Source organism: Capsicum annuum, chromosome 12, assembly GCF_002878395.1.
Source record: "Capsicum annuum cultivar UCD-10X-F1 chromosome 12, UCD10Xv1.1, whole genome shotgun sequence".
NCBI classification, from domain to species: domain Eukaryota; kingdom Viridiplantae; phylum Streptophyta; class Magnoliopsida; order Solanales; family Solanaceae; genus Capsicum; species Capsicum annuum.
Window position 1 is genome coordinate 219,817,022 of NC_061122.1, and position 11,682 is coordinate 219,828,703.

Sequence of the window (11,682 nt, forward strand, 5' to 3'; positions counted from 1 at the left end):
AGTAAAAATCAAATAAAGTATGATTATCAAATTATCATATCATAAAATATTAAAATCAAATTTAAAAATATCAAACTAATTTAATATGATAATAATATTTTTTTTTAAATAACAAAAATTAAAATTATCATAATAAAAGCATGTCTAGTCGTGGGTTTGTGGGGATTGGGGAGGAGTGAATGGAGGGGTGAGAAAAAGAGAAGATATTAGAATAAGTGGGACCCACAGCCATTAGTAAAGTAAATGAACACCGGCACATCTGACTCATTTCCCACTTCCTTTTCCTTGTCTACTTTGTATTCTCTGTTACCATTCACTTTTTGAGGTTAATTTATATTTTTTTGTTATATTAATAAGAAAGAATTATAATTTATAATTTTTTTTTAATAATTTTTTAATTATTTAAATTTTAAATATTAAATTATACATAATAAATATTCATCAAATTTCATAAAGATATAACTCGAAAAATAAAATGGTGACAAGTAAAACTATCATACAGATTACATAGCTCAACAACAAAGTCAGCAGCTAGTTTTACTGTCTCCGTTTTACGGCAATGTCACTGATCACTCCTCCGACGATGAAGATAGACGTAATAATCTTCTTCTTTTTTTTTTTTTTTTTCTTTTTTCTTCGTTTTCATTTGCTTTTACAGACACTTTTGCTTTTTAACTTTGATTGCTTCCATGTGTTACTTATACATGGCAATTTGCATGAGATTGTTGTGATTGTGGTGTGAAGTTGATCTGAAATTTGTTATAAAAATCTGATTTTTGTGTGTATTCACTTTGATTTGCGTACTTTTTTTGTGCGGTAAGCTTTCCTCGGTATAGTTTTGAATTTTGAAAATAAATGTGCTGAATATGGTCCAGTACTCCAATGTGAATGTGTTGTGAAATTTACCTAAAATTTCTTTTAAAAAGTTATTGTTACTATTGCTGTTTATATTCACTTCGTTCTTGCACTTCCACTCTGTGTATTTTCTTTGTTTGCAGTAGCTCTTCTTGGTGCAGTTTTGTAAATAAATGTGCTGAATGCAGTCTGATGTTATAACAGCGTGAAGTTGACCTGAAATTTCTCTTTAAAATGCGATTGTTACTGAATTTATTATTTGTCTTGCTGTGTGCATTCACCTTTTTTCTACAGTTTTGTGTATTTTTGTTTTGTTTTAAAGTAGTCCTCTGTGAATCTGGTGTGAAATTGGCCTAAAATTTGGTTAAAATGTATACTGAATGAATTTATTTGCTGTATTTCTGTGTGAACGTCGCTGACGCAATTTTGAAAGCCCCCTTATTAGCGCTAAACAGGCACTTACCCTGCCTAGCAAACTGGATAACTTAACAAGGCTAAGACAACTTACATAAATAATGTCATCTTATATAAACATAGTCAAACGAAGATACAAACACAATATCGCGCATGCACAATGTCATGGTGCATCCAAGACTATCCATCGGTAACGCAGTACTTCCAAATGTTGCAATTATGTCAGATCTTAGGCCTTCCGAAATTCGATATATTCTGGTAATCCACATTTTGGCAACAATCCACCGTAGAACTAATAAAATATTCAAACGCATATATGCTTGTATATATACGTGAAAGTGACGAGGACAAAAGATTATATTCAATGTGGATAAGGACATAGCCTAGCATCTTTGGGTGGATTTCTATTCAGTACTGCTGATTTAATTCTCATTATACTGGTTCAGTCATAGTAATCACTTAGTGACCTCAAATTTCAGGTAAGAGTGAAAAAACAGGCTTGTCTCTACACAATAATCAAGGTTTGTTTCAACTTTTTGTCTCTATCCCTTTCTTCTTGTGTCTTTATACTTGAGAAACTTTTAACTAAACCAATCATTTTATTTTCCAGGTAGCTCGTGATGAAGACCTCGGTGAACAAATTGGGAAGGATATTTATTTTGATCTTGTGGACCATGATAAAGTGCGTTCTTTTCGTATTCAGAAACAGATGTCATTTAGTCAATTCAAGGTACATTTATCATTCTGTTGTATTTTGTTTTCTGACGAGCAATTGTATGAACTGCACAGGAATGAGTTCAGTTTCCGTTGTTTAATAAAGAGGTGTCGTGTGATTTGCTACTTCTACAACTTGAAATATGAAATTTAAACTTCCTGTACTTGTTTTATATTGAGTCAAAAGATAAAACTTCGAATTCCGAGTGCTAATGCAAGTAAAAAAATGAGAACACAATCTTAAAAATTGAGAACAAGGAGTTCTAATGATTAGGTGATGATGGTTCACAAAATTATGTTGGCTCTCTCAGTTGATAAGCTAAAGATATGTCATTGGTCGATCAATGTAAGTCTCAAGTGTGGTGCTTGTCTGATGGTACATCTGCTTCCAGGAAGAAGTTGCTAAGGCATTTGGTATACCAGTGCAATTTCAACGTTACTGGCTATGGGCAAAACGCCAGAACCACACATATCGGCCTAATCGTGCATTGACAGCTCTAGAGGAAATTCGACCTGTAAGTTCTGTCTGACAAGCCTATCTTTTTGCAGTGCGCTCTTCGCCTGAGTTCTGACTGCAGCTTTATGGGGGATAATTCTTTGTATATTTCATGTTAGTGTATGATATAAGCATTTTAAAGGAATTCATTACTATTATTTTTCTTCTTCAACTATATGAGACAGTTTGATTCATTAATTTCTTGTGCTTGATGTAGTTAATCTGTCCTACCAACAGACGCTATAGGTAAGGATAACCGTTTTGTATGTTTGCAAGAATAAATAGAGTACTCCCTCCTTTTAGAAAAGTATGTCCAACTTTCCTTCTTATTCTTTTTCAAAACAAATGGCCCTTTCTTTTTCTTGGCAACACTTTAATTTAAATTTTCCCCTTGGCATATCTAAGACTACAAGATTAAAGGACATTTTGGTACATTTGACATAATTTTAATTTAAAACCACAAGATTCAAAAGTCCTCTTTATTTTCTTAATTTTCATATCAAGTTAACACAAATCTTTCTTTTTGAAACATAGGGAGTAATATAGTTGTTGAAGTATGTGACCATCTCATCTAAATTGTTAAGCTGTTAGAGAGATACTTTTATTTGATCAATTATATCTTCAGCAGACACCCTTCACGTGTGGGCTTGTGTCCCGTTGATGAGCCAAACACGTAGAAGTTCTTTTTGATAAAGGTTTGTTGTGAGATTTGAACCCAGGACCTCCGCCTGCTTTGATACCTTGTTAAAGTATGTGTCTAAAATGTTAGAGAGACCGTACTTTAATTTAATTAATTATATCTTTGACAAGAGTTATGTGGGCTCAACCCGGTACTTGTGCTGGTAGGAAATAGCAGATACCTGGTGGAATCGTTAAGGTTTGCACAAATTGGCCTGTGCACCACCATTACCAAAAAAGCTATGTGGACTTTGATCCACTAAGTACTGCAGTATTTATTGCTATCTTAGCTTTGTTTCCTGAAAATTTTGATTATTGAGTTTGACATCCACCAATATCGCCTTGCTTAGAAAAATAGATGTCTTCAGTTGGTAGTGTTTTTTTGGTTGGAGGTATTTTGACCCTTCAGGTCAGATTTTCTTGAAGCGTGACGATTGTTGCTGGTATCGCGATCATTTTTATCTTGCAATCTTTCTTCTGTAGTGCATGTCTTCTACAATCTGTTAAAGAATAGGCGTTGTTGATTAACTTGGTGTTAATGATCTTGCATGATGTACTTTCAGGTTGGTGAACTGAGAGAGGTTTCCAATAAATTGAACAACGATGAGCTAAAACTTTTTCTGGAAGTAGAATTATGCCTGGTAATGCATTACTTGCCTTCTTGTCATCCTTTTCAGTGATTGACTTGTCACATGTTTTCTTTGTGAGGCTTTATTCTGCATGTTTACTTTTACATTTTATTTTATATTTTGTGTATTCTTGCAGGATTTGCGACCTTTATATCCACCAGGGAAGACGACCAGGGAAGAAATTCTTCTATTTTTAAAACTTTATGACCCTCTGAAAGAGAGGATTAGGTATTACATTTTGCTTCTTTATAGTTTGAATACTTTCACTAAAAGTAGTCATTTTCTTGTTTGGATTCTGGAGACTGGATTTCCTCTTCTTTCTTTTTTTTTTTTTGAGAAAACATGAGCACATGGTATGATGCTTTGACTTTTACTCAACGTAGAGGTCTAAAATTTGTAAAGATTCAAAAGCGTAGTTAGCATGAGTATACAACGAGAAAGGGAAAAAGTCAGAAGACTACCTTCATTGATTTGTTTGTGATTTCTTTTGGACTTGTTAAGGACATTTTATTGGAAGGGTCAATCCAAAATTTTAACGAATTTGAACCTTGAAGTGCTGTTAAAATCCAATTGTTTGGGGTTGTGTATATTCGGTATTTTGGTCTCTTTTTAATTCCATTTTTGTCTTCAGGTATGTTGGACGGCTTTTTGTGAAAGGAAGTGGTAAGCCGCTGGAGATATTGGCAAAACTAAATGAGTTGGCTGGCTTTTCGTCTGATGAAGAAATTGAACTTTTTGAGGTTAATTTTTCTTCTTCTCTTGCTGTCAGGTTCTTAACTCAAAATATATGATGTGTGATTTTCAGGTTTTGTTATTCACAGGAAATAAAATTTGAACCGAATGTGATGTGTGAACATATTGACAAGAATCTGAGTTTCCGTCGTTCTCAAGTACGTGGAATCAATTGCGATAGCCCCTTTGTTTTTTGTTTAATGCATTTGCTTGTGTAGTCGATTTCCTTCAATTGTTTCTTCTGATGGATCTATTAGCGATGAAAAATTTTATGCACTACCCTGGCTTTGCAGTTAGAAGATGGGGATATTATTTGCTTTCAGAAATCCCTTCGGAAGCAAGGGAATGAACAATGTCGCTTTCCAGAGGTCCCTTCATTTTTGGAATACGTGCACAATCGCCAGGTTTGTGCTGCATGCTCTCATTGTTTTAGTTGTATATTGATAAAGAAATGGACCTTGTGCCTAACTCAACCTCAAAAGCTAGCTCATGAGAGGAAGATTGCCCAAGACCATATACGGAGACCAAAGACCCTTTAACGCACCGATGTGGGACTCCAACATATATTTTTAAAAGCCCTGTCATTTTAACAGTTGTGAACTCTATTCGATGGTTTCCAGGTTGTTCGGTTTCGTTCATTGGAGAAACCCAAGGAGGACGAGTTCACTCTGGAGTTGTATGTATCTGGTTTTGTATGATTAGTAGTTCTAGGTTGATATTTTGTCAACTCTTTTCATTGGTTGATGACACATAATTCTAGGTCAAAGCTGAACAACTATGATGAAGTTGTTGAATGCTTAGCTCGCCATCTTCTTTTGGATGATCCATCAAAAGTAAGACTTACATCACATAACTGCTACTCACAGCAGCCAAAGCCTCAGCCAATAAGGTATCGTGGAGTTGATCGTCTCACAGAAATGCTGAGTCACTATAATCAGGTATTTTGTCCTTTTCGGATTTTCCTAGATATGCAGGTATCTGCTTACTGCGTATAACTGTTTATTATACTAACTATTGCTTGTTGACATCGTCCCCCTCTTTGGATAGAGGTCAGATATCTTATATTATGAAGTCCTGGATATTCCTCTCCTGGAGCTGCAGGACTTAAAAACTCTCCAAGTTAATTTTAATCATGCTGACAAAGATCAAGTGAGTGCTGAAAGGCATTCTTTTTGCTTTTACGACACATTTTTTCCTCACCTTTCTGTAATATAATCTTTGACCGACCATTTTCAGGTGACTATCTATACTGTCAGATCTCCAAAACAAAGTACCTTAGGCGATGTTCTTAATGCCGTGAAAACTGAGGTCAGGTGACTTTGGAGTTTTCTTGTGCTTTAGAACTGGATATCTTTGAACACTCTCTCTTCTCTATTAATAAGTAAAAAGTCTATACAACACGTTGTGGGAACTAGTACCTTGTCTGTTCAGTAGCAAGTGGATCACTCATGATATCTAGTGTTATGATGCAGGTTGAATTGTCACGTTCGGATGCTGAACTAAGATTGCTGGAAATTTTTTACCACAAGATATATAAGGTTCTATGATGTTGCATAACTTCCTTTTACTGTGGTTTTAGATGTGATGAGATCCTTCTCGTTTCTCAGTACTCAGATGAGCTCACTGGTTGTACGTTTAATCTGTTGTACTTATTCCGTTGTTTTCTAAAGAGCACAGTTTTATGGTGCTGAAGACAGTGGAGAATATCCAATGTTAGGTTAAACTTTAAAGAAAAGAATAACGCCATAATGTGTCTTTGTGTATATATGTTTATTGAGCAATGATGTAGCTAAATACATGTGTTTGTGAATGCAATGATGTGCCTAAATACCTTTGAGGTACAAATTTTCATGAAAGAGACGTGATGTAACTGTGTTTTCAAGTTTGCTCCTTGGTAGCATTTGTAACCTGGCATCCATCTTTTTACTGCAGATTTTTCCCCTTGATGAAAAGATTGAGAATATAAATGATAAATACTGCACACTACGTGCGGAGGAGGTACTTTTTGATATTTGATGTTTGCTTCCTTAGCTTATCACTAAAGCAGGTAAAGTTTTACTTTTGTGCAATGGATCTATATGAATGCCACTCATTTCACTGATTTTGTCACTCATTTCACTGATTTTTCTTATTCCATTTTAAGCTACAATCTTCGTATCGTTACATTCGTTTTCTGCTTAAGCATCTAGCATATTGTGCTGTGGCATGATGTATTTAATGTTGTTCATATGAATATTTGGTCTCTCTCTACCTCTCTTTGTGTCATCTGTCATGCTGTTCTTGTGTTGTTGTGCCATTAATATGTTTTATTTTCTACAATCGTTGTTTTCTTGTACGATATAAGTTTATTAATAAAAAACCAAGATGGTACAGAAAGCATCTAAGGATCCAACAAAACCAGAAAGTCCATTTACTGATTCAGATTCACTAGGGGACTAGTTTTACGCCAGCGATACAGATTTTGAAGACATCACGAGTTCCATTTATGTGATCTATATGCCCTTCAAAGCAAGCATTGTTTCTCTCCTGCGATAAAGTCCATAAGATACACAATAGAATAGTTCTCATATCTGCTTCAGCCTTCTAGGCACCCTTTGAGCGTGCCTATAGATGTTTAAATATCGTTCCCAGCATTGCCTTGATACGCTGCAATGGAGTAAATGATGATTCACTGTTTCCTAGTCTTCATCACTCAGATAACATCTATTAGCAGCGATGGATGCGGAGCACAAGTACTGGATTCATCTGAACAGAGTGTTTTTCATTCAGTGTGTGTGCATATATATTCCCACCACGTGGGGTTTGGTGAGGGTAGAGTGTACGTAGTCCGTACCACTCCCTCAGTGGTGAGGTAGAGAGACTGTTTACAATAGACCCCTAGTTCAAGACAAAAATAGTCTAGAAAAAGACATAAATAAGCTAAGAACAAGAAATAATAGGTAGTAACTGAAACGAGACTGCCACAAAATAATGCTACAATCTATCTACTCGGAACAACAAACAAACATCACCAAAACTCTTAAGAACAAGACACTACAAGCGTAGCACTATGATTACTAGCACGAACCTACTAGCATAGACACACTCCTTCCTACTAACCTTTCACCCTAATTCGCGTCCTCCACACCTTCCTATCAAGGTTCATGTCTTCGGTACGATATAACTGCTCCATGTCTAATCACCTCCCTCTAATATTTCTTCGGTAAACCTCTACATCACCTGAATCTATTCATAGCCAACCTCTCACACATCCGCACCAGGGCATCCGTGCACCTCCTCATCACATGCCCGAACCATCTCAATCTCGCTTCTCACATCTTGTCTTCCACCAAAGTCACTCCCACCTTATCTCGGATAAGCTCATTTCTAATCCTATCTCTCTTAGTAAACCCACACATCCATCACAACATCCTTATTTCCGCCAATTCATCTTTTGGATATGAGAGTTCTTGACAAATATATAAATATGAAACATATGGAATTTACTTAAATTTTTAACAAATATTACATTATTGACCAATGATTTCAAAATTGCAATAAGTTCATTTGTAAGAAGCTAAAGGTTGATCCATCAAATTCAAAATCCTGGATCCTCCTCTATCTATTTCATTAGTCTAACTCCTCAGATCTTTGAATCCACCTTACTTTTGAGCAATTGAGGCTGATTTTAACCATTGTGAAGTAGTTATCGAAAATCCTCTACCTCCCTAGCATTCCAATTTCTTCTGCCATCCCGCATTTGAGTATAAACCTGTAGTAGCTGTAGCATAGATTTTATAGATGTTTGCATTTAACTGACACGGTTTGCATTACAGATTCCTGAAGAGGAGGAAAACCTGGATCCTCATAGTCGCTTAATTCACGTTTATCATTTTATGAAGGATACAACTCAAAATCAAGCAGTAAGTACATGTGAAAAGATATTGTTGAAATAACTGTTTGTTTTTTAATTATAAAAATTCCTTTCTTTTGTGTTTACAGCAAATACAGAACTTTGGTGAGCCCTTTTTACTGGTTATTCATGAGCATGAGACATTGACTGAAGTTAAAGCTCGCATTCAGAAAAAATTGCTGGTTCCACATGAGAAGTTTTCAGAGGTATTCAATCGTCATGCCTTTGCATTTCTCAGATTATTCAAAGAATTGTTTGTTGGGTTTTTAATAAGTGTGAATGAAAAATGAATACGTGTTTTTTTCTTAGAAGACACCAAGTAAAGGATATAATTTGAATAGACACCTTTTCAGTTTGGATAGTTATGACCTATCCAATGAATTGTGACTTTTCCGAAGAGTTGCACTTTTTCCGAAGGGGTGCACCTTTCTAAACCACGGTTTCTCTTCATGAAGCAACACCTTGATGACCATAAATACCTGAATTTTACCTCAGGTATAGATATGAAAATTTTATACTTCATCAGAGGTAGAGGTATGGACTGCGTACATCTTACCCCCCCAGACCCCACTAAGTGGGAATACACTGGGTTTGTTGTTGTTGTTGTTGTATGGATATGAAAATTTTGGAAAAAAAAACTCTAGTGTGATTTGCGACCGTTGAGTGCGTTCGTAGGTCAACAGAGTTTGAGGTACTGCTTTTTGGTCGAAGTTCTTCATTTTATCCTGGGAGGATGTATTCCATAACCTCGAATACTTGAGGGGAATAATTTTCTTAAGGACATACTGTGACTTCGGTGGATTTGAATCCTTTCTGTTTCATCTCTTATTTTTAAAGTTGGTTTTACTATTTTCCAGAAAATTGTTTGAACTTCAGTTCTTCAACTGTTAGAACTTGTGTTTGAAGTTCTTGAAACTTCATTTTGATAGTTTATAAGTTGGTTGAACTTGTGTTTGTCAAGAATGGACCTTGGGCCTAACTCAACCTCAAAAGCTGGCTCAAGAGGTGAGGATTACCCAAGTCCATATAAGCAAACCACTAGTCCATTTCCCAATCAATGTGGGACTTTTACCCACTCTAACAGTGTTGAAATTAATAACATTTGATTTTTCTATTTTCAAGAAAAATAGTTTGAACTTTATTTTTGGTTATTCATAAGTTGGGTTGAACTTATTGTTAAAAGTTCAAAGTTGAAAATACGAAGTTTAAACTTCATTTGATTGTTCATATATTAATTTGAACATGTGTTTGAAGTTATTATTGAAAAATACAGATTTTACTAAACCCGAAAAAGAAAAAACATAGTCATCTTAAACGTTTTTTAGTCATTTTCTCGGTGAAGTATATAGTTTTTTTCGTGAAAGTCTTTCGACGTGTGGTACTTTTTCTCTGCAGTGGAAATTTGCATTTGTTTCCCTAGGTCGTCCCCATTACCTTCAAGACACTGATATAGTGGCCAGCTGTTTTCAGGTATGTGCCGCTTCCTTTCCATCTTTGTTGATGCATAGTCTTCAACATATATGTTTTCATAGCGTAATTTCTAATCGGTTTCCAGAGAAAAGATGTGTATGGTGCTTGGGAGCAGTACCTTGGATTAGAGCACACTGACAATGCTGCCAACCAGGTATGCACTCGTGTTGTTACAATGTTGAAGCAACATCTATGAGAAGGTTTCTTCTGAGAATTATTAGGTCTTGAGAACTATGTAGCAGCATGAAATCCAACATTATGGAGAGTGTTGGAAGTATGTGATCATCTCATCTAGCTCAACACACTCCCTCACGTGCTGCCCTGATTCTTTTTCTTGATGGGACAAACATGTGAATATTATTTTTGACAATGCATGACAGGGAGATTCGATCCCAAGACCCATACCTGCACGGCCACCATGTAAAGAAATGGACGTTGGACCAAACTCAACCACAAAAGCATCAAGTCATACTTGCTACTAATTATTAAATTCACTGTCATTGAATAATTAGCTATATAGACAGGCCACTGTGCTATTCGTACGGTCCACAACACTTTCTTTTTGTTTCTCATTTGGTGTCTGGTACTCGCATCGGGCCCGGCTAATCCAGACTCACGCCGCGTTACGCTAATTAAAGGGAAAAATGCCTCCTGAGTTTTTTTTCTTATCCAGGGCTCGATCCGAGACCTCTGGTTAAGAATGACATGACCCTTTGGTAGTAAGATTGCTTATCTCATCCATTTTACTTGAATACAGGTCATTGATAGTTATCAGGAGCAAAATGGGGTAGCGGACTTGCTTGCGAAGGAGCAGCTGGAAATCACTTTCTGATCATTTTGTTTATATACTAGTTCCTCCTGTGAAGCTATGGAAGTTTACTAGTCAAAGCAGACATATTAGGAACTACTTGTGTTAGCAAGTTACTGGATAATCCTACTACTTTAGTTGATGACACTTCGCGTGAATCTAGGTCCACAATGCCTCCATGTTTTGTTGTGTCGCATATTAATACATAAGACTATCGTTTTACTACCCAAAAAGAAGTTAATCCAAAATTGCTTGATAACAAAATGTTGAAACTACTTTTCCTCCTCCTTTGGGGATCCAAGTTTGCCTAAAGTTTTTATGCCAGAAGCTAAGGTTTCTTCATTTTTTAAACAAAATTTGAAGGTCTTTTTTATGTTTTACGTGAGTTGAGGGTATGTCGGAAACAAACCCCTCTATTCCTACAATGTATTGGTAAAGTTGCATACAAATAACCCTAATTCATTGCATATGTTGTTGAGATTACATTTTTAATATAGGTTTCCAATACTCGAAGCACACTAAAAGGCAGTTCGGTGCACTAAAGCTACCGCTATGCGCGGTGTCCGGGGAAGGGCTTCACTACAAGGGTGTATTGTACGCAGTCTTACCTTGTATTTCTGCTAGAGGTTGTTTCCAAGGCTTGAACCCGTGACCTCCCGGTCACATGGCTCCCCTTCAATACTCGAAACACACTGATATTACTAATTCAAATCCAAACCAAATAGATTCACTACAGGTATTAAACATTTTTTACAGAAATTTTTTTCTATTGGTAAAACTCAAACTTGAAATTGTCAAGAGTGAAAGAATTCCGACTATATTCTATCACATTTTGATGGCGAGGATTTGAATAATTAATGCTATAGGAAAATATAACAATGAGACATGACATGTTTGAAATTGACAGACATTCAATTACCACAAAATCAACAACAATTGTTCTATAATGAAAGCCATGAAATAAAAGCAATTAAATGGAGTTTAAGTCAAATGT

The 11,682-nt window shown here is 35.8% G+C and overlaps 1 protein-coding gene across 1 annotated transcript; it reads left to right on the plus strand.

The window, feature by feature from the left end:
• The first annotated feature begins 265 nt into the window (after positions 1 to 265).
• Positions 266 to 10,952, plus strand: LOC107856680 (ubiquitin C-terminal hydrolase 12). Its single transcript, XM_047401178.1, has 20 exons — positions 266 to 595; positions 1,749 to 1,790; positions 1,880 to 1,999; positions 2,376 to 2,498; positions 3,721 to 3,798; positions 3,923 to 4,014; positions 4,418 to 4,526; positions 4,608 to 4,676; positions 4,812 to 4,922; positions 5,139 to 5,194; positions 5,279 to 5,456; positions 5,566 to 5,667; positions 5,755 to 5,826; positions 5,991 to 6,056; positions 6,451 to 6,516; positions 8,334 to 8,420; positions 8,500 to 8,616; positions 9,806 to 9,880; positions 9,966 to 10,034; positions 10,638 to 10,952. Exons 1-20 carry the CDS (start codon positions 560 to 562, stop codon positions 10,710 to 10,712), a joined length of 1,743 nt encoding a protein of 580 aa, XP_047257134.1. The 5' UTR covers positions 266 to 559; the 3' UTR covers positions 10,713 to 10,952.
• The last annotated feature ends 730 nt before the right edge of the window (positions 10,953 to 11,682 follow it).